This window comes from Acanthaster planci, linkage group LG08 (assembly GCF_054643075.1).
Source record: "Acanthaster planci isolate LZ-2023a linkage group LG08, COTS_SCS, whole genome shotgun sequence".
NCBI lineage: Eukaryota > Metazoa > Echinodermata > Asteroidea > Valvatida > Acanthasteridae > Acanthaster > Acanthaster planci.
In genome coordinates this window covers 16,663,629-16,687,055 of record NC_141784.1, presented here as the reverse complement: position 1 = coordinate 16,687,055, position 23,427 = coordinate 16,663,629, and the positions used below count along the sequence as shown (strand labels likewise).

General features: G+C 38.9%; 1 protein-coding gene across 2 annotated transcripts; it reads right to left on the bottom strand.

The window, feature by feature from the left end:
• Positions 1 to 147: 147 nt before the first annotated feature.
• On the bottom strand, positions 148 to 23,184 carry crppa (CDP-L-ribitol pyrophosphorylase A). 2 transcript variants are annotated; one of them, XM_022248578.2, is made up of 9 exons: positions 22,936 to 23,184; positions 13,359 to 13,674; positions 11,016 to 11,165; positions 10,114 to 10,218; positions 9,825 to 9,870; positions 8,335 to 8,429; positions 7,305 to 7,370; positions 5,761 to 5,991; positions 148 to 4,210 (listed from the first exon to the last, which is right to left on the bottom strand). In XM_022248578.2, the coding sequence occupies exons 1-9, from the start codon at positions 23,064 to 23,066 to the stop codon at positions 4,106 to 4,108; spliced, it is 1,245 nt and encodes a 414-aa protein (XP_022104270.2). In that variant the 5' UTR covers positions 23,067 to 23,184; the 3' UTR covers positions 148 to 4,105. The 2 variants fall into 2 exon arrangements, with proteins under 2 accessions (XP_022104270.2, XP_086996003.1); XM_087139877.1 differs by having other exon boundaries at positions 23,108 to 23,166.
• Positions 23,185 to 23,427: the final 243 nt, after the last annotated feature.

Genomic DNA, 23,427 nt, shown 5'->3' with positions numbered 1-23,427 from the left:
TTTGCCTGTACATGTAACTTCAACTTGTAGTCCTCACTGGTTCCGTACATATATTCCTGTTGAAGACTGTTGTTCTGTACAGTCCCTGCCATAGCAACGCCATCACAAACATCTGTCCAATTTAGTTTCACAAAAGGGAATCAGTCATCAAGAGCCTTTGTAACAAACTTATAGTTTATTCTAAAACATACTCAAAAATAACATTTATTAAAAACAAATATGAAGCAAGGATTATGAATACACAGAATAAGCAAGTAAAATGGAAAAACACAAAAACAATTAGTTACCTTGAAGAAACTTGTTTTAAAAAGCACTTTAAATTTGTTGAATACACTGTGTAAAAATTGCAAATGTTTTTACAGGTGGCAAGACTGAATATGATCTGTATTGCACAAAACGTGATGCAAGACAGACACAGACTGGGCTCGGCCTAAAATACTTCAGCTGTAGCTGATAGATACACACCTTTGCTCAGTGGTTTTGGCCACTTCTAGGCTTATAGGTATATTGGCAACCAAAGCTGATGTGGCTTGATAGAGGAATATAAAGCACATCTAAATGCATTCGCAAAATAAAGGTTCATGTATATGTACAAAGGACAAGTGCACACATATGTATTTGTGTATCAATGTGAAATTTGGACACTCTGACTACCTTGTTGATGTAATCATACACAATCCCATTTCACTCACTTTTTGGACAGTTCTACAAGTAAAGTAAATTCTGAAATCTAACTACTGAATCCTAGACTGGGGGGGGAATCACAGCATAAAATTGGCACCTTTTGACACTATGGACTAAAAAGTATAAAACCGGAAATTCCTTTGGAGAAATGCTAACCTGCCCCTTCCCCTATGAATCAAATTGCCCAAAATGAAAACACTTATGCACAGTGGCAAAGTTAAGTTCAACACAGTCTGCCTCTGCAGACTTCGTGTGTGCACAAAACAAATCAGTGTTGTACTAGAGTCCATCACAAGTCCCTGCAAGTCCCTGTAAGTCCATCACAAGTCTATCAAAAGTCATTCAATCTTAAGCTAATTTACAAGCTATTCAAATTAACTCTGACAAAAGCATTCTTTTGTCATTGTTCACCCTGTTACTTATTAGTGGACTTGTTAAGGGGCTTCTGAAAGGACTCGTGATTGACTTGAATCCATCTCTGAAAAAAATAGTGGATTAGCATGATTAATGGAGTCTGCTTCTTCCTCTGTGAATTTCATTATTACAAATGCAATTTTGAGAAACCCTCTCTTTGATGTATTAGTAAAAGGAAACTAGCACATAAAGAATAATACACTGTCCATACGGTAGGAATGGCATTCTGTTTGGAAGTTGCTTTTGATTGTTATAAATAAATGCTTTATTGGTTGAAATGATGCCAGTCAAAGGGTTTCTGCCAGGGTCAAAGCAAAGGCTTTCTTGTGTACGTATTACATGTACAGATGCGAATGCTTAATGTTGCGTACAATGTGTCAAGATCTGAGTTTGATCATAAACACCATTGCAATGCTGCTGTTTACTGATGTTGGTAAACTCATCATGTTTGTTCCACAGAGTGTAAGCAACTTCTCCATACTTAAATAACTGTGAAGACAATAGAGAATTGGGAAAATCCAATGGAAAAAAACACAGCAAGGTGGTGAAAATTTTGGCAGGTGGCAACATTTTAGCAGGGTGTCATCAAATTTTGGCAGGATGGCCTGCCCTGCTAGAAACCTCTCTGCATCTTTTTTAGGGAGCACAGGCTGTTTGAAAACAGTTGTTTATTACATTGATTGAAATCCAGTTACAGATGACATATAAAGTGAACTATGTATGACATGCGCTCAAGATCAGACCATGTGGAAAGTAACCAGTAGAGAATTCAGAGCATGATCATCAGTCCTTAGCACAGATAAGACAATTTTCTACATATCTATCCTATATAACTGTATCTTCCTGGCCTTAGGCATATTAGGGCCACAAGTAATAAAGTACATGGTTGTATGTACAGAAAATGATTCCTGTAATTTTCGGATTATAAGAGGCAGCTCATACATTGATTCTCACGCTGAAAAATATCTCTGTGACTTACACGCTGGCTGGCTTATACAGCAACCTTGTAGTAATCAGAAAGAGTCAGTGATTGGACTGTCTGCAGATGGGTCTGCGGTAGCAGTCAGGCTAGCTGAAAGTGGGATTGGTCATGGTCGCAGTGCAGTGCATACAACACAAGCAGTTCTGTGTGAACACTTGTGTGATTCGGGCATGACAATGATGACTTGAACTATTTATTAGGTCTCGCAGTAGTCCTTCGCCTACTATTTTTGAAGCGATTTTGTGGTGTTTTTTGATCGTCGTTACCAAAATTTCAACATACGCGGCTATAGTGGTGTGGACATTTCGAGTTACGGAGGCATTTTGTACATAAAAACCTATTCTTTAGGCAGGAATAAGTCGTCCGACTTTCAACTTAGGCCTAACCTACTTCAAGTTATCAAGATTTATCAGTGTTTACTGCACATCCCAAGCCCCGTCTGCATAAATTGCCTGGCCCATGCAACCAGGATAATCATCCAGCCCGTAAAAATTGGTAATTTTCAAGGACTTAAATTCCTTTTTGATACATGTAGTGGCCCTCCTTGGCACTCTGCTCATGAAGATTGCATGTGTAATGGAACCATAACTGGTGCTTCAGCGCACAGCATGATGATCTCCATGGTTGGATCATTCAGCACCATGGTGCGGCTTATACACCAACTTTAAATCTTAATTTGCCGATTTTTATGTGCTGCCGCTTCTAATCCGCGCGGCTTTTATTCCGGAAATTACCGTAGTTTGTTTTGGGGAAGTAGCATGGTAACAAATATAATGCAGTAATAGTGAATGTGTACAAATCTATGATGCTTTTCCGTCACAGGGCAAAACATGTTTAAATAAGATACTGAAGGCTTAAAAAACAATTCACATGTGACCCAAAGTTAACGTTTGCAGAAGTGCAAAACTTCAAACAAATTTACCTGGAAAGTTGGAAAAAAAAATCAGTGGGCCTAGCAAGGCTCCAAAATGACAAAGCATTGGCCCCGCAAGGCCAAGGCTTTTCCCTTAGGCCTTAAAGTGCAGCTGCAATGAATTTTTCTAACACATGTTTTTGCAACTGTGTATTCTGCAATGTATAAAAACTCTTTTACTTTCTTATTTCTTTAAATTCATTGAAAAGTGCACTTTTTCAACCCTAACCCCACCCCCAGGGTGTATGTAAAATCATTTTGAAAATTGGAGGATTTGGGACTGTTAGGACTATACACTTAAAATGAGCCATGCTTTCCTGGACAACTGAGGGCTCTTGTTGCTGTGATGTCATCTAGGGAAGACATTGTTCAGTGCATAGGTTTTTCTGTTCAAACTGTGAACCCAGAATTTACTGACTGAAATACTTCAGAGGAAAGTTTTGATACTTGCTTATCGTATGCACATAAACATCGGTGAATCAGAAAAGAGGAGAAAATTCAGCCCAACAAAATCTAGAAAATTGAAGGACTTTTTTGCGTACAAACCAACGCAACACTGACGCTTTCCTCCAGAGATGACATCACAGTTTTTCTCATGAATATAGCAATACTAATTAGCATAAAAGCCAAAAGGGCAAAAAAATTAACCCTCGAAATAGTGAAACAAATGTTGAAAATAAGGTTAACTGAGACACAAAGGTGCTTTTGAAGGTTTGCATCAAAACATATTGATTGCAGCTACCCTTTAAGGATAAAGCCAAGGCCCTGAAGGCCAAAGCTCAGCATTGCGACACTACATCACTGGTTTCTGTTAATAAAAGGCACAGGTGTTAGGATGAACCCATCCTCTAACACAGGGTCAACGTGCAGCACAAAGCCTTTTTGTAAATGGGTACACTCCCAATGGACTGGATGAAATGTTTACCATGCCAGTACCAAAACTACATGTATGCACTCTCACAGGAATCAAGAGTGCATGTCACTATAATGTGATCTGACCTGGCAAACATGCTGTGTGAATCTCATCTGGCTAAGATTAAAGGTGATCAAATGTTCAGCAGTCTGACAGTTGCTGGAATTTGGTGACAACTGACAGGGGTGACATGGATGCTCTAATCCTGGTCAGAGATGACAAAGAGTTGGCCGCTCATCTGGGGATTCCTGTCCAATATCAAGCCAGCTAACATCTCACAGACTTTGGATATTGTTTGCTGTTCCTAAGACATCAAAGCAAATTGAGGAAAAGTCTTATTGATTTCACTTGATTCCATACGACCTTATCTTGTGAGGCTGCGCCATGATGTAAACATCTCCACCCAAAACACACCTGTTCAAATGTGGCCAGAATAGCTGAGATACCATGTCCAGCAATTCAGTTTTGCTTTCAAATGCTTTCAAATATGACAAAACACTGTTGATTTCCACAGAATTCGGCACAGAACTGTAATTTTCAATCAATGAATGACTGTAACACAATACCCAGTTGGAGTATTAACATAGCTTCAGTCATGCAACTGGGAATTAAGAAAAAAGAGGAAATTCCAAACTTTACATGACATGTCTGTCAATTTGTAATGCCATAAACGAGAAGTAAAAAAAAAAAAGGAAATCAGCTGATCAACAGCAAAATTCCACGTCTGTAACTTTCTTAAAACTACTTGTAGAAAAAGTTACATTTGACCCAATTTTTTTAATCTTTGGAAAGGGCATGATATAGAGCCCACAGGCCAACTCTTGATATACAGCCAAGTCACAAATCGTCACGGTTTTTATGACGAGACAGAGTGGCCCCGAATTTTTTTTTTTAATTTCTATTGTTTTGTAAAATTGACTAGCGTATGACAAACCTGAGTTGGTGTAATCATTTTTTTTTACAAATCTACTGAAGTCAGCCAATTTACGATGATCTCTGTGAGGCAAAATTCAACCAAACCGCATTTCTAGTTTTCACAAAAAGACAAATTTGTCTTCCACAGATGTAACGTAGGGAAAAAAAGGCAAAACTCACATGAATTTGACTCTGGAAATGAATACAAATGTAACAATTTTGCACATGGCACACGCTACAGCAAAACTGTCTAGTGTGTGTACCATTTTCACAGGAATTATGAGTGTTCATGAACACACTTGTTTACAAAATAATCCACTTTCATTAAATTCTATGAATATCATTTTACAGTTTTGTGTCATTTACACTCCCCTCTCTCATGGAGTAGCATTGGTTAAGTCAGAGGAATGCTTAATATTGAGAAGATAAGTGTTTGAAGAAGAGACCAACTTCATATGTAATCTTATTGAAACCTAGATTTACTCTCCAGTGAGAAATTTGCCTCTTTGTGAAACCTGTGATGACATGCTGATTAGCAAGAGATCATTTCAACAGTATTGGAACAGATATTTCTTACTGCAGACTCATGTTTTTCTGAACTCTAGGGCACATGCAGAGAAAGATATTTGCTATCACAGCAGGCCATACATAGTGGTCAAGCTCATGGCCAACCTCCACCCATCTGGGACTTTGTGTATTTACCAAAAACACTGGATATGCGAGTTTAAATGTCATTCACAGGGATCTTGAGGAACCCTGTACGTTGACTTTCAGCGACACCTGTGTATGAAAATGTATTGTGTGTTTATGTCCTCTAATGCAAAGTGGTTAAACAATCCAAGCAGATTTTACAATTGCATAAGTGTATGACCGAATTCTGTGCCACCTGATGTTCCATAACAGTTGAACTCACTTAGCAAAAACTACATAATAGTTTACCTCATCTTTGGGAGTTGTGTAGACAACAAGGAATGCTTGGACTCTCTTGGCTTTTCCCTGGGTATCTAGACTCCTCGCAAGCCGTCTATAGAATCCCAATGTCCTGTCGCTACCATCGTGTAGGTGGCACATGCAGGCTAGGAGGCCACTGTGGCCTGGCCTAGAGACTAAATGTAAGGCATTTAATGTCTCTTCACATTTCATGGTTGCCTCCTCTTCTGCAGGTTTTACCTTTGGGAAAAGAGATAAGTGCTCATACATACATGTACAGGTGTCTTAAATATGAGTACTGTCGCTTTGTATTGGGTGTTTTACCATTCACCAATATACAGTTTATAAAATTGTATGTTTGGTGTTGTCTAAGGGCTTGTGAAAAAATTCACAGTTCGTGCTACAAGTGGCACAGGACTTGAAACCACCATTGACGAGCTTGTGCAACGCAGGTGAAAAAGAAATGAATGCAAGTTATCCTTGACTCATGCTTTTGTTTTGCTCAAGGCTCCAAAAGCACTGGTGTAGTTTGCCTGTTGTTAAGTATTTGACAGTGATGGCATGTATGATGTGATTCAAGTGAGTCAAGTGCATAACTCATTCCCATTCATACAAGTCAGCCATTGTGATGAATGTATCTGCAAACACTAGTTGCAAACAAGCGTTCCATGGAGTGAGCTTTTTTTTTAAGAATCATGTTCATATTATTGACAGTGTTCTGCCTATTGTGCTTTTACAGGACGGAGCAGTAGGGTATTTTGTGAATTTCCATTTTGTTTTGTTTCTTTTGGTTGTCATGAAATGTTCTCCACCAAAGCAGAACAGTCTGCTCTCTTTCTATACAATTCAAGCCGTCAACATCCAACACTGAGTCTGAATCCACTTTGCCTGATGTTGGGGGAGTGTGTTTGGATTCACACGGTGGACAGACATGTAAACGTACTGGTACTGGGATAATTGGAAAAAAGATTAGCACAAGCTAAATTTGGTCAAAGCAATTTGTTTCAAATGCTGACTTTTGTAAGGCAAAAGAACACTTTTTTTGGGGGGGGGGAGGACTGGGAGCCCTGGTAGGATAAATAATAAAGGAATGCTTCTGTCACAATTTATTTGTATTGGACTGTGACTTGGCTTAAGACTGGATGACTCATCATGATGGACTTGCAGGGACTTGTGAGGACATGTGACTTCTATTGTTACAGTGTTCGTGGTGTTCTCCACTGTGTTTAATTTGAAGGAGCCTGATAAACTTCCTTGCTTTAAATAGCCAGGGAGTTGGGTTAAAATTACCTAAAGAAAACAACTCATCCAAACGAGAAATACGTGTACTGGCCATATATTCAGACGGTCAGTGAAACAAATCTCTCTAGCTGTAAGAGCCATGCCCAGAAATAGTTTGCTGGTCTGAAGATGCTGAGTTGCTATTCAATGGCCAAGTAACGCCAACCTAACATTTCAAATCCATCTGGTACAAGTGTGCTTGAGTCATAGCTTGTAAAGAGTAACTGTCATACACGACTGTAAGTTGGACATTTACATGTTCATCAACTTACAAGGTGGAGAAAAATGGAAGTATGAAAGGATTTCACAGAATCCGGCAATGTCGGTACAACTGAGACCTGCAAGAAAAGAAAAATGATAGATCACTCTTTAAAAAAAAAATGGATCAGTGGGCATAAGTTGCATTGGAACAGCACTGAACTGAAAGGGGATAACAGGTATGTAGAATTTTGAGTCTTGAAGCTGTTTGTAGTGTCTGGATACCTTTTTCCTTTCATTACTCTGAATAAACACAAATCTCAAAGGCACTTTCCTCAGAGCAAAACCGTAATTTTTCACTAATCTGTTAATGATAAAAATGACATCCAAACATAACCCCCGGCATACAAACAATGTCTCCAAAATAACACTGGGTTTGTCAGGAGTCACAGCACACAACCATCCCCTGGGAAATCGTGTGCTGACAAAAATCTTAGGTTTAAAGTCAGGCTTATGGTAATAGCAGTTCTTGGGGTAACATGTAGCTTAGCTTTCTAGCTTTTGAAGTTGAAATATGGGTGAATGTTTTAGAAGAGATCTTAGTGGACATTCGGAAGTTACATTTTTCAATCTGTCTCTTTTCTGTTCTGCTTGTGTTTAATAAGCTTGATTGTCTTTGCTGTTACTGCTGTTACCATGGTATGTCCCTTTAAGTTTAATAAGCTTGATTGTCTTTGCTGTTACTGCTGTTACCATGGTATGTCCCTTTAAGTTTAATAAGCTTGATTGTCTTTGCTGTTACTGCTGTTACCATGGTATGTCCCTTTAAGTTTAATAAGCTTGATTGTCTTTGCTGTTACTGCTGTTACCATGGTATGTCCCTTTAAGTTTAATAAGCTTAATTGGAAATGCAGTATACTTTGTGCACAATGTAAAGAAAGCTATAGTACTGCATTTGCAGTATGGCATAGTAATTTGTAGTTTCTTTGTGTTCTGATGCAAATAATGTGACACAGATGATGTGTTAATGTTGTCAATGCTCTCGGTTGTCAAAACAGATTTTTGTTCCAATGCTCTTGAAAAGAGAGACGTTGGATGACATACCTTCAAACTGCGTGATACTAAACAGCTCTGAAGAGTCATCAAAACCTTGCTTGTTACTGGATCACTGGACAAGAGATAAACTTCTGAATTATGAACTGTAAGAAAAGGAAAAGTATGAAATTGAAGCTAACTGCAATTGTCCATTTCTCATTTAAAAACAGTGACACTAGGCATAATAATATACTCATCAATGTAGATGCTGTGCTGAAAAAAGCAATATATTTTCACGAAAAACCCCCAGGATATTCACAAAAATGAAACAGGGAGGGGGAGCACTGGACAGCATCTGACCTCCCCAGGGTGGGGTGTGTGTACAATTTTCTGGGCGGCCTCTTTTGTCAGAAAATGAATTGAAGGTAGGTGTCACGCTCCTTAACTAGCAGCACTAGTTAAGGAGTCAAGATTGGCTGACCTCTGCCTCTGGGCAGATCCCTTTATAAAGAGAATTGCAACACTTCAAGGTTAATTCCACCGTCTGCCATGAAAGTGTACCCTGTGTGGTCACAATGTATGTGCATTTATGCAGGAAAAAATTAACTGTCCACTGATGATATATCTTTGAAAGTTTCCAACTGATTACTGCAACACTTTTACACAAGCTCACATTGCAACTCTACATACAGCATTGCTGCCGAGTACAAAACGTACATGTAAGTACAGTTTTGCTTTCTGACTTTTCATGAACGGCTGTTGAAACTGCCCTCATTTTAAAATGGCTCTTTTTCTTGGAGGAACACTTGCCTACCTTGCTGGCACTGGCAGCATCCATCCAATATACCAATTTAACCTTCAACTCCTATTTTTGTCAGGGAAATGGCGATACCCTTCTCTCTCTAGCCAGCCAATGGTGCATTCCCTGCGCATGAAGGCTTGAGGGATTCTCGTTTACCTTAATTCTGCAAAATCATTTGAACTCTGTATGGATATTGAAGGATCTGACAGTATTGGGCTCATCCCTATAGGGCTAGGTTAAAAATGTCATCATTACGTAACCTAACTAGGCTCATCCCTATAGGGCTAGGTTAAAAATGTCATCATTACGTAACCTAACTAGGCTCATCCCTATAGGGCTAGGTTAAAAATGTCATCATTACGTAACCTAACTAGGCTCATCCCTATAGGGCTAGGTTAAAAATGTCATCATTACGTAACCTAACTAGGCTCATCCCTATAGGGCTAGGTTAAAAATGTCATCATTACGTAACCTAACTAGGCTCATCCCTATAGGGCTAGGTTAAAAATGTCATCATTACGTAACCTAACTAGGCTCATCCCTATAGGGCTAGGTTAAAAATGTCATCATTACGTAACCTAACTAGTTCTCTGTCAAAGAGTTTCAAGCAATTATCAAATGATAGCAACAACTGAATGAACATTAAACTTTTCTGGGTGAACAAGGTTATCCTCCACTGTTATTTTGGCAGGGAAAAGTTTTGGTTGGGGTCGAAACATTCTGATGTGTCACATACTTCTAGATGTGTTTTACCTACCTTTGGCAAGAGTCTCAGCTGCTAGGAAGTCTTTCTTGTAGGTGACCTAGACATGTTATTTCCAAAAAAACAAAAATTACTTTAAAGAAAGTAATTTTTTCTCTCCTTTACTAAAGTACAAATAATAGAACTGGATCACATGTGAAATGAGTCTTTAGAATATTTGTACTACTTAAATTTCAGATGCTCTACAGTAGAAAGCTTATGAGATAAAGCAATACTTAGCAAACACTTTGTTGAATTAATGCAACCACTGACTACTCCTCTTTCACAAACTTTATTGATTTACCTTCCAAACATAGTCAGGCGCCTCAACTAATTTAGCCCTACAGCCAGTATACTTTAAGGCCAGATCCAAGACCTCTGTTCCATGGACTAGGTCATAATCTGTTATCTAATTGGAAAAAAAATTAAATTTTAAAGAGGGTAACAATTAATATTCTGGGCGTTTTTTCAGATCACAGCATTATTACCTCTGATCACTGAGCTACTAATTGTAAAACTCCTAAATCTTTCAACAATGAACAGGTTTGGACAATTTTCTGAGACCAATTATGGCAGCACCCAGTCACATTACTTCATGTAGGGCTACCCTGTAAATGTTAAAGAACAAACAACATGCCATAGGATGCCTGCTCCTAGACAATTTTGGAGGATTTAGGAATGCTCCTTGCAAGATTGCCCAAGAAACCAGGGTGAAAACTCACATAAAAACCCCAAATTTCCAAAGAAAAACCTTTCATTTTCAAAATCCTTCCATGCCCTCATTACAAGCAGTCTGTGTTGGGCACTGCAAGATATGCAAGATGAGCTAAAGTGCTTCAAGTCCCACAGAATCACTTAAACTTATCAAAAAGGTTATTTAGTAAATTTGGGGTCCAATTTTTGTGTGTCCCTGCCACGTCTGCCAAATAATTTGTAACTTCTGAACACATTTAATTTCAAAATTAAGCAATGCAAATTACCTGCCAAACAAATAAGAATACATGTAGTTTGAAGTCAAATTTCGGCGATATTTCACTGTCAAATATTACAAGTTACAGGGACACAAAATTGTATCACTTTTGGATCTTGCATTTCTTGAATGACTCATGATCAAGGATAGAAATTGATTTTTCTGGCAGAAAATTTTCTGAATCATTATGTTCAAACAGACACTGTCAGGAAAGAAAGTCCAGCGTCATTTCTCACCTTTTGATAGGCCTCACGGAGAGTTGACCACCAGAATGCCTGAGGGGTGTGGCTCTCTCTCAACTTTGACCTGACCAGTGATTGGACAAGAACATCTTGGGAATCACTCTCAAGTATGGTTGAGACTAATGGGAGAACAGATCCTGAAGCCTGCCAGAACCAAAAGCAAAAAACAAAAAGCAAAAGCCAATAAATGAGTAGATTTTTACAGATAGATTCATGAATATCAGAAATGTTTAGTACAATAAATGGACCATGTTCCCCTACTGCAAGTTGAGTACTCTGGCGACCCTTTAAACAGAAAAATCTACTAAAATATTTGGCTGCCATTGGCTCCTAATGGGGAAAAATCTAGGCATCAGCACTTACAGAAGTTTAGTAATCACGTGTGCTGAATATTCATGAACGTACATACACACAAAATACCCTGTGTTTACATGTACATCGTCCATCCACGACGTAGAATCATGACCTGGCCCAGCACATGTACATGTACACCACACAACATGCACATGTTCATGTACACAAGCGCTAATGAGGTCAATCCACGAAATCAGGGTTCTCTCCACGAGGTTCAGCCACAGACATTATAACGTCGGTAGTTGCAGTGCAGGACTATTTCCAACACTCTAAATCACAGCAACACCCTTTAATTCCTGTATATGAGCTCCGTTTTAGGCTTCATTTACGTTGCAGCAAAAAAGCAGCAAAAATGGAGCCCAAGCCATTGTTTGTACGATGGCCCTGGTGTCCATATACAGTGCATCAACAACGTATGTTTAGATCGGGAACCAGCCAACACGTGCGTGTGATCACGGCATATGTACAGTATCATTTACGTACATGTACAGCGCACATGGTAAGCTTGTAATCCACAATGCGACTTGTGTTGCCATTTCTACCTTTCCAGAACGAATTTGAGTACATACATGTAATCATTACTTTTCGATTTTTAAGCATACTCAAAATTGTTCAAGTACTTTTTGTATGTAGTTTTAAGCTACATGTATCTTAAGTCGCAAATGGCGACTGTATGGTGAAAATATGATCACATTTGCAAAAATTTGGTCCCATTTGCAACTGACTTAGGTGCTATTTAGAGCGCTGTACTCTGGGCTGTGAGGGTTGGAAGAAAATGCATTTTTTGGACGAGTCCTGGCAATTTTATCTGCAAAAAACATTTGAATCAGACAATCTGCCTCAAACTAGAAACCTGGTTTTGCAGTATTTTGAAAAGATTAGGCACTGTACACCTCAGTCATCATTGGCTCAGCAGAGCCAAATGTAAACAGAGTTGCCATATTAGATCATTGAATGATTTCATTTCCAAAAATGATGGGCTGTTGTGAATGGGGTTCTATATAAGTATTCACTGATCAGAAAATGGCTATAAATTATAAAGCATTGAGATAAAATGACAAATCAATGGATAGTGGATTGCATAAGGCATTCAAAGCTTTTTGTGGGTGTGTCTAGCTCAGGGCTTGAAGGACTACTGGCATACAGTGTAGCAAGAAGTCTGTCCTTTGGATAGCAAGTAGGATAGTTGGATGGTACGTGTGCTCTTGTGGGAGACATCAAATTTCTTTACAATTTTGTTATTTTCATTCTTTCTTCAAATTTGTAATCGGGAAGGGAGGCAACTGGGAAGGGGGAGCTCTTTTGATGGCACAATTAACCGAGGCACAGTTGGCTACATCACTGGGTAGGACTGGGTATGTTTTCCTGATAAGAAAAGTGATCATCCATCAGTGTCTGTACAGATGTCAAGTAAGTGAGGAGATGATGCACGTACTTCAAAGGTACAGTCCGTCACTTGTTGTTTGTGTATTATTTTCCTTTGAGGCAACAAATTGCTTAAAATCTTAAGAAGTGTGCCTCAAGAACAAACCTGATGAAGTTTCAGCACAGTGAATATCGTATATTCCAAGAAAAGCAATATTCAAGGATTTTGATTTCAGATCCAAATGCGCTGAGTCATGTTTTGAAATAGGCTTGAATTCAGCATCTGGGACAGGATCTCACATTCAGTCGAATGCAGCGGCATGATGTCATGCAATGAGCCTATGAATTAGTAACCGTGCATGAGTGTCATGTCGATACTTGCACGCTTCTTGTGGCAAGTTTCCAAAACTGTTTCTATACACACGTCATTGGAAATGTCCTTCATAGTTTTCTTGAAATTGAGAGCTTGCCAGAAAGAGGAGTTCAGTCCCATAACTATCCGTGAACTAAGTATACTTTCAACAATAATTTTGTTGCTTACAATTACTTCCTGATAACTGATATTGATGGACTGTACCTTTCAAAAACCTAACGTAAGAATTCTTTTGAAAATCTTACCCTGTGCTCCTTAGCAGCTAAAGTCACCTTCCTCAAGATGTTCTCATCTGCAAATGGCCTGACGGCATCCTGGATAATGACAATTGGTTCTTCCTCAGCTAACACTTTGCCATTTTGCTTTCCGAGCTCCGCCCCTTCTCTTCTCTTCAGTAGGTGATTCTGCAGATGCTGAACACAGTTCTGGATGGAGTGGTGGCGGCTGGATCCACCATTTATGAGCTCAACTTTGCTGAGATGATAAGACAGGACTAGTTCCCTCGCATGGGCTTCCCAATCTGGTGAGATGGCGACAAAGATTTTCTCAACCCAAACGAGTCTAGAAACAGGAATAATGAGAAAAATCATGTGGTACTGTTCACCTCAGTGTTGTCCAAGAGCAATAACTGTTGGGAAAGAACCTTGTTAAATTGGACAATCACAGCTTTTCAAGTATCATAAACATCCACTTTAAAAGTGGGTACCTGTGTACATTAGGGGAATTTTAACAAAGAAAGGAGTTCAGTACAGGTTAGGGGGAACAGTTTTCAAAGAAGCCAGTGATTTGGACTCCTTTACCTAAAATGCAGTGGGAGCTCTGACTGATCAAATCGTATGGGAATGCAATCACAACCCTGACTCCATTATGTCTAAATTTGAGGGAGCTCTGTGAAGGTACCTTTGGTAATGGGTAACAACATTCCTGCCAGCAATTCTGATTTAACTGGAACTGTTCCAATTTGTAAATTTCAGACTGAAAAAACTTGGAACATTCCAATTAAAAAAACCCTGAAAACAATAAAACTAAAAAAGAGGGCAGGGTGCTATTTGCAGAAAATGAGGGAACTACAGATTTGCTATGTCAAAATGGCAGCTATTACATATATGCATATGTGTACACGTACATGTACAGTGCAAGTGTAAATCTCTCAAGTGGCTGCTTGTTTTTTATGGGCTGGTTAAATGGGTGTTCAGATTTCTGACAGATTCTTAGTGTTGGCAGATTTAACAATCATTGAAATACTGATGGCTGTTTGGCGTCACAGCAAAATTGACTGCTGATTTAGTGCAGTTTAGTGAGTGGTATTGAACAGTGGTGTGCATTTACCAGGTAGAACCAGAACCAGAAACCCAATTCCTGTGATGGGTGGGTACTCGTAATTATTTTAAAAATGATAACAAAACATGGTAGTTAAGAATATTCACTCTGATATATCATCCACTTTACTTCCAAGTTGCTGGATTGAGCGCTGCATTGGCACGCTCACTGCCTGGGTTCAGGAACTAGAACTGCACAGGACTACTTTTGACTTTTAGTACTTTGCAACTGAAAATTTTTATTTCTAAGTTTCTAAGTGTGAAATAAAATGCAGTAAAACTTGAACCTTGGGGAATGGCTTAAATTTGAGTTCTCCAAATTTAAAGCTAACGAAACTTCCCAAGTCAAGGAGTCATACCAAGCCTTCACATGACATACACAATCAAAATCAACTCGCTCTGTGATGGTACGTTTTTAGCTGCTTCAGCTACACTGCTGACGTAGCTATTGTTTTCATTCTCTGGTTCGCGATGGTGAAGTAGAGGACACTTTTCAATAGACAGGAACAGAATACCCTAAAAATGCCTTACTTTTTCTACAATTCTTACAATAAACAATGTCACAGGCGGTCTGCAGTGGTTTTTTGAGAATACGTTGGGATTGAGAGAGTGAAAAATAAGTGATTGTGCTTTTAGGTCACTGACCCTGATAAAAAAAGGAATATCCCAGGGAATATTGACATCGTGATTAAGAAAAAATCCAGTTTTTAACAATACCTAGTTTTTTGGTGTTTTTCGATTCAGTAATCCTTCCACCATAGCACTTTAGTATGAGTAATTGCCCTCAAACTTGACATATACTTAGACCACCACCCAAGGATGGCCCAAGAAGATATTCGTCATGATGACATCATTACTTGTCACTTGACAAACCCACAAAGTTGAATTCTCTTCAGGCTTGTATCTTTGGACCATTTGTCCCAGTGGGTTGAAATTTTGCACACAAACAAATCCAAATGTGTTGTGAAAATTTGAGTTACGTCATGATGAAGTCCCCACCTGATTTTTTGACGATTTTTAAATTTTTCTCATTTTGACATTCTTTTCGACATATCTCCTGAACAAAACAACTTTTTTTTCAAAATTCTTTTTGCTAGATCTCCAGGTCTATTAGATATCCATTTGTTGGAAAATCATGTGACGTCATGATGACGTCACAATAAAGTAGAGTTTTAATTCTACATATAGGCAATGTCTGATCGTTATGAAAGTCACTCAGTACGTTAATAGTCAATCCCTGATAGCATTTCTAAAGTGATGTCATCATGACCTTATTCATTGATCTGTTATTAGTTTTTCATGATTTATATGTGTACCAATTTGCAAGCATACTGCTACTTCCTGTCAATATCTGGAACTTAATCAAGTCCAATTACTTTCAAATTTTGCTGAAAACTGTAAATTTCAATTCACCAATTTCAAATATATGTGCAGATTAGTACTACATGTACTTGCATTTAAGAGCACTATTTACAAGTATGATCGTTTGATATATTATAATTTGTGTACACGGTGACCTTTGCCCTCAATTTGGCGCACACTACACATGTACATACTTGCGGCCTCTACCAGGGCACAAGTTAGGAAAATGCCCTGTGTCGCACAGTTTGTGTTAGTTCCAGCATCTGCAGTCCAAGCATAAAACAAGGACTAGTCCTAGTGACTGTGGGAATCATTTGGGCATGATTAAGCGACTTTTCCCAAATGTGTATGTTCACAATGTGATTCATATATCAGCAGCCCATGCCAAAATGTGTATGTTAACAACGTGATTCATATATCAGCAGCCTATGCCAAAATGTTCTCTAGGCTTAGCTTCGATGTGATGCTGGCCTTCTAATTTATCGTGTGTGGTCAAGTAGTATGCGTCCATATCCATGACAACAGACTTAAAAGGTAGCCCAAACAAATGTCTCTGACTTGCTCTGGTAAGCGAGAGTAACGCCTCTGTATGAATATAATATGGTGTGCTGTTTTAGTAGGTGTCTTTTCAGCCTGAATTTGTCATTGTTTTAATCCTGTAAAAGGGGAGATGCAGCTTTTAGCGATTACCTATACAAACTGGACATGTAATGTGGTGATGCCAGCTCATAGATCAACTTGATAATCCTGTACAAATTCAACTCATGACATGTAAGCTTCACCATATGCATGTATCATGTTTACATTTGTTCACACTCTGAGGCAGAACTGACATGCATGCGGGTCATACTGTGATTATAGATGACATGTATGCCTATGAACACATTTAAGAAAAGACTCAGGTGTGATGTTCATTAAGATGTCCATGTTGTTGATATGGCAGTTGTCATAATTAATTTCAATAATAATAATAACATTAATTTTTACTCTAAATTGTCTACCCTCAATAGGGGTGAATATTTTACATGTAATTAGGTGTGTTGCACAATCTGCATGAATACGCAATCAGATTGTTTTGTGAGTTGAGCCTGTATGAAACTTCAATCTTAACTTCCTTGCTGGTGCAATCAGTCTTCCAAAACCGTAATCTATTTAAAAATGGGCATTTGCTGATGACAGAATTATGGGCATATCATGCAATGAGATAAACTGATCAGGTAAAGATGAGTGATTGTGCAGATTGACAGATTACATTGAGTCGCATGGCCCTATATTTGCTTTATATTCTTTTCAGTGTTGTTACATTTGCATGAATTACTTCAGAAAAACTTCTCATAAATCTGCTGAGACATTTTCCCAATGTTCAGAAACAATCCAAGGAAAAACCTTTCTGCGATATGCTGCTCAATGCAACTTATTAAGCAACTCAATAAATCAACCCATAATTCATCGTAATTTGAAAGTACTGCGGTAAAGTCTACAGTTATTGACAACATGGTTTATTTATTATTTTTGAAGCCAATACATGCATTAATACCCAGTAGAAGCAGATTGTAACTGATAGTCTCTCTTCTTGATTGGACATCAGCCAAGCAGAGATGACCTGGAAGATGCCACTCACAAGCTGGGGTAAAAAGGGCAGTTGTCACAGTTGAAAGTTTCACAATTTGATTTAGGGAAGCCAGTATTCACATTTTTATTAATATCATTACAAAAAAATTGAATGTAGAGAAACCTTGACCTTGGTAAAAGACTACATGACTTTATAAGCATTTGTACCATTGTGTTCAACAGGTACATGTTATCTTGAGTATTTTCAATGCTAATAATTGCTAAAAACACATGTATGCTCTACTTTGAAGTCTGTTTGTGAATTTAATCCTGTTTTGTTTGACTTCAGCATGAATGTAGAGTCAACATAATCCTGGCTCCCTCTGTGTAACCTTCCGATAATTTTCCTGTGCACAATGCCTTGCCTAGCTGAACATAAACTTCCTTGGTACATTGAAATAACTGAGCTGAAGGTCAACATTTGAACCTCTGATCAGCCTAGCATTTACCTGCATGTCATAATCTTACCTTGAGGGTACAATAAGTGGTCCGTAGAGAGTACTGTTCTGATCTGAACAAATCTTTTCTTATAAATTTCTCACCGAACAATTTATTTAAGATCAGTTAAGATCACATGACATGCATAGTTGAATTCTTTACAGCCCAACCTCTCAATATCAAGTCTAACAAAGCTTAGAATTGTATGGAGTGTAGAGCTACACGTATACCGGGTAGCTCTATGGTATGAATGAAAACAGGGTTATGTTACATTTGAAAAAAAAGTGATATCATGATGATGTCACAACCTAATTCGTGATTTTTTCACTTTCTTTCTTTGGCATTCTTTACAATGTATATGTACTTCTTCGGAAAAAAAAAAAATCGTTTTTCAAGGCCCTCCAAAAATGACAGTTGAACTGATGTGATGATAATGTCATCAGTTGACAAGTCATGTGACATTATTAGGTGCATCACATCTTTTAACACCCTATATCTCATGAAATACATTTCCAATTTGGTTGACACTTTGCACTTGCCATTGATAAAAAGGGAAGTGTTACAGTACAAAATTGGTATCATGGACGATTACGACTTCAGGTGATAGGCTTCATCTTCTTCAGCAAGGCTGCTTGTTCCCAAAACACTGACTTACCTATGGTAAAGATCGACGGTATTCCCATCACAAGGGTTGATTTGGCGAAATTCTTAGGTGTCTTTGTCGACCATAAACTCACTTGGGCAGAGCACATCTTTTCTATTACTAATATTGTTTCTCGCAACACAGGCGTATTGTCTAAACTTCGTCTCTTTCTACTTCCCAAATGCTTAGTTCTTCTTTATAATTCCCGTGTCTTACTTTACTTAAATTATTGCAATATTGTCTGGTCGCATACATCTAACACAAAGCTATATTCTCTATAAATCACTGTACATCACTCAAAAGCGAGCTATCTTTATCTGCACTCTATCACACCATCAGGAGCACTCTGCACCTCAATTTGCAAGGTTACATACTCTTACTATTCACGACTTAATAAATATCTCACTGGTACCGGTATCTTTATGTACAAATTCACACAGAATCTTCCGCCCACCAGCTTCTCTTCTTTCTTTTCTTTAATCCATGATACGCATGGTTATTCCACCAGATCCCGTCACACTTTGTATGTTTCATTCACCCACACCCTGTACTCAAGTTCTACTCTTTGCTTCTATGGTCTGTGGAACACCACTGATAGGGTAATCAGAACAATGCCATCCGTTAGCTGCTTCAAGTCCTCCTACCAAAGAGCTCTCCTCTCACAATGTTACAAAGCTTCCCATCCTTAGACAATGTCTTCCTTTACTTTATTCTTTATCTCACCTTTACTTCTGTATCTATTCCTGTTACTGCTCATTTTTACCCCTTTCAACTCTTTACTTCTGTTTTGGATGTCCAGTCTAGTCTTCACTGTTTGTCGCGTGTTCTCTTGTCTGTTTCAGTGTTTTTGTCCCTAGTCCAATTGTCTTGTCTACAGGCTGTTCTCTACAAGCCCCCGCTTATATGAACAGCTCCATACTTTTTTTTCTATCTTTTCAAGTTTTCTCTATTTTCTCTTATTATATTACATTGTATTCATGGCTCGTATTTATTTATTTTACGTGTATTCTTGATTCGTATTTTAATGAAAGTATGGAAATAAAGGTTGTTTTAAAATTTGACTTTGAATTTAGGTAACGTGCACCTTCAAAGCACTGCATCTTCTGAACTTTACAGGATCAACTGTGTTCCAATTTTGCAGATAGCTAAAAAGGGGAGGGATATAGGTGAACATTTATATCATGTGATGATGTCACCAATTGACAACTCACGTGACGTTACAGGTACACCTTTCAATGTACCCTATCTCGAGAGTACACACCTGATTAAAAGTGAATTTTGCAAGCAGCTAGAAGACGAAGTGCATGTACATGTACATGCATTATACACCATATTTCACATGAAGTGTTGTTGATGTCGTCAAGTGGCAAGTCACCTGAAAAACGTCAAGATGACACAGATTTAAAAGATTCATTCTTCTCGGAATTTAATAGCTCACAAAATCTACAAATGATGTTTAAAAAGGGCTCTGAATCCGAAGCAGCACAACCACATTTGTCTAGTTGCAGTTATTTTTATTCACTTTGTAAATTCTAATGATGTGTAGTTTTGCTCAAGAAGTATCTTTTTTCTAAGATTTTATGTTGTTGTTACTTAGGGTTTCTTTTCTATTGATAAACAAACAATAAACCACTTCAACACTGTATCTTCGGGGAGCAAAATTTTCATGTCATTTGGTCTATCATTGTATACAACAGCATGACGACCAGTGCAAAGTTGGGGCATCTTTTCAATTGAGCTTTCTTATTATGTGGAGTCACATGACCTTTCCTTCTGTGGTCACATGGCCACCACAGAGTGAGTGGACTGCTTGCGAGCAGGCTACAACTGAGTCCCTGGTTGCAGTCAGGCTAGCTTGAAAGCCATGATTTGTTGCCGTTACAGGTTGGTTTGGTTTATGCAGTGCACAGTATATGAGTGATCCCAGTGTGAAAAGACTGAAGTGTGCCAGGCAAAGCTGGCCGGCCTATGGTAAGTTGCATGTGCAGCATCTTGTGACTGGTTCTTTTCATTGATTCATCTGTGATCTAAAGCAAGTCTGGTCCAAGCCAATTTGGCTCATTAGGCTGGTGTTTATCTCTGGTTTTCTTGGCATGAAAAGAATGAGAATATTTCTGTCCCCCTGGATGGGATGCCAGTCCATTGCAGGTTGCTTCCCTAGCTAATGCCGGTACCCATACTCCTGGGTGGAGAGAGGCAAGTAGGTATGAAGTGACTTGTCAAGGGCCACACCATACTGCCAGCAGCTAGATTCAAGCCTCCAACCCTATGGTTGCAAGCCACAGACCGTAACCACTTGGCCAAATGCCCCCTTCTGTGATCTAACTTGCCATTAAATGAACTCAAAACATATTTACTCACATTTTTTTAAAAACAATTTATCGCCAATCAGCAAAGGAAAAGGCTTCTTGCCTTTCATTTAATACAGGGGCTATTTCAGGTAATACAATTGACAAAATGGTATATCAGGAAGTGTACCATATCCGTGGAGGCACATACATTTTCGAATCTGGGTATTTTCTACATGTATGTATATTGGCAATTTCACATACGGCAGACTTCAAAGGCATTTGCGTTTCCGCGCATATCTGTGTCAACTGAACGCTGACCATCAAAATCATGTGACTGAAAATCCTCTATAGCATGACCCCATAAATCTGTAAGCGCTTACATGAAATGTTAAGAGCTGCATTCAATTCCCAGCTATCATTTTTTTCCATCCCGATAATCAAGAATACTCCTCTTTTGTCATTTTAAACTGACTTCAACATTTAATAATAGAGTGTAAGATTTTCTTTTCCTGATTTGTAGCTCAGGAGGATTTTTTTAAGGGATATAAGTTGGACAATGTAAAATGGTCTGATTCCTATCTTGTGAATATGAAGTCACAACAACTGTGTTGGTGCAGAACCAGCCTAAGATTTATCATTTAAGATTTTATGGTAAGAATTTTTTTTAAGGCCGTCTTGAATACATGTACATGTAGGCCTACCCAACTTCGTCTCCGTCACAGGCTTTGTCTCTTTTTTTTTTTAATTAACTTGCTCTGAAGTTGTAAGCTCAATAGTAAGTCCAATAGTGCCAAAGGAACATCAAATCAAACGCAAAAGTACAAAATATTACTGGGGAATGTTAATGCAGGACCTCCCTGTTTTTATTAATAAAGGTCGACCCGGAAAAAGAGTGTTACTGAGGCAATGTCCCTTGACTGTCGTGATCCTATTTGGGGTTACATTTGCAAGAGTTAATCCGGTAAAAAATGTGACTTTCTTTCTTGCTGTATGTCCATCAACATAAATGCATGGTCAACTTGACACACACAAACACAGCAGAGTGTATGAGCTTTGCCTTTTCTCTTCAATAGTCTTATTCCATTAGTTATAGAGGTTTGCGGTAGCACCACGCAAGGATATCTCTTCTATGAGTATGTGTGGTTCTGAAAAGAACTGGAGGGTTCAAAACCACATCCTTGCAGGGAGCTACCGCAAATCTCTACAACATGTACACTGCTACCTTTACCACAAAAAGCTTCAAAGCTCAATACTCTTCTCGACCAATAAGAGATTGGCTCTCTAGTGAAACTTTCCAGTAACCAGTCGAAGACACTCTACCAAGCAGGTTTAACAATATCGTCATGTGGATAAGTGCGTGCACAGTCTTGCTGTTTTCTTCAATCGCGACGTGAATGATTTCACTCACATTATTCAGGTATTTTCCAGTCTTTTTGCCTTTACCCTTTCAATCTAACAGGCTCACTCTCTCAGTCGCCATCTTTTAAAATAAGGTCGTTGAGCATCACATCACTTGACTCCTCATCGTCTCGACGGCTATTCCATGACAAGATAACTAAACTGCTGCCAAACTTTTGGAAGAACCCATTGGTACATGTAGTATCTTATCGCTCAGTCCGTGTATTACATATGTCTTGACATGGAACAGCCGTCGAGACAATGAGGGGTCAAGTGACGTAATGCTCAACGACCTTATTTTAAAGATGGCGACTGAGAGAGCGTGCCCGTTAGATTGAATGGATAAAGGCAAAAAGACTAGAAAATACCTGAATAACGGGAGTGAAATCATTCAATAAATGGTTTTTTAGAAAGCGGAAAGGTCAAGAATCATGTTCGTGTGCAATAGAAATTGCACCCACGATAAGTGGGTGCGCCGGAATGTTCAATAGGCCGACACGAAATTGCGTAGACGGATGTGTGGCTAAGGATAAACAGGGAGTGATCCGTGCCACACTACTGCCGGCTACACACTCACTAGCTGACTAGTGAGTAGTGGGGCTAGAAAAGGTGCAGTTTTAGACAGACATGACAGAATAAAGAGGCACATTCAGAACCCCATAGCGTTACAAAGCAAGGAAAATTTGGAACTGTGAGGCACACCAGAGTGCCTCACAATTCTGAGAGTAACGTTAGGTTTTAGGCCTAGGCCGTAGCCTACCTTTGGAAAACTTCAAGAGTGTAAACAATTAGAGGTCGGCCTAACACGTCGCAATACTGCTTAGGAATATCTACACCTGCCCTCTGTCCACAACCACCCGCTGGAACAATTGCAAACGTAGGGAAATTCATCGCTGATAAATGAAATCAACGACGGTAGGATCAATTCAGACCTGAACTTGCCTTCAACCGCGGTCGGCCGCACAATATTTCTCATCGCGCATCAATTTATTGCATCTGTGAAACGAGTACAAATGTTACGCCCCAACTATCGCATCAGTCCCAACTAGAGTGCTTCAGTTGGGCCGACCCAACTACGGCAGAGAGGTCCTGTGTGCATGACGTGCCCGGCATGTGCCAAAGTCATATTGTTTACAAATGTCATGTGATCGGTCATAGGGCTAGATGAACAGATGAAGTGCCACATTTTAGATCAATTGTGTCAAGTGGATAAAGTTGAGACATTTCCCACAGAGATTGGTCAACAAGAGTT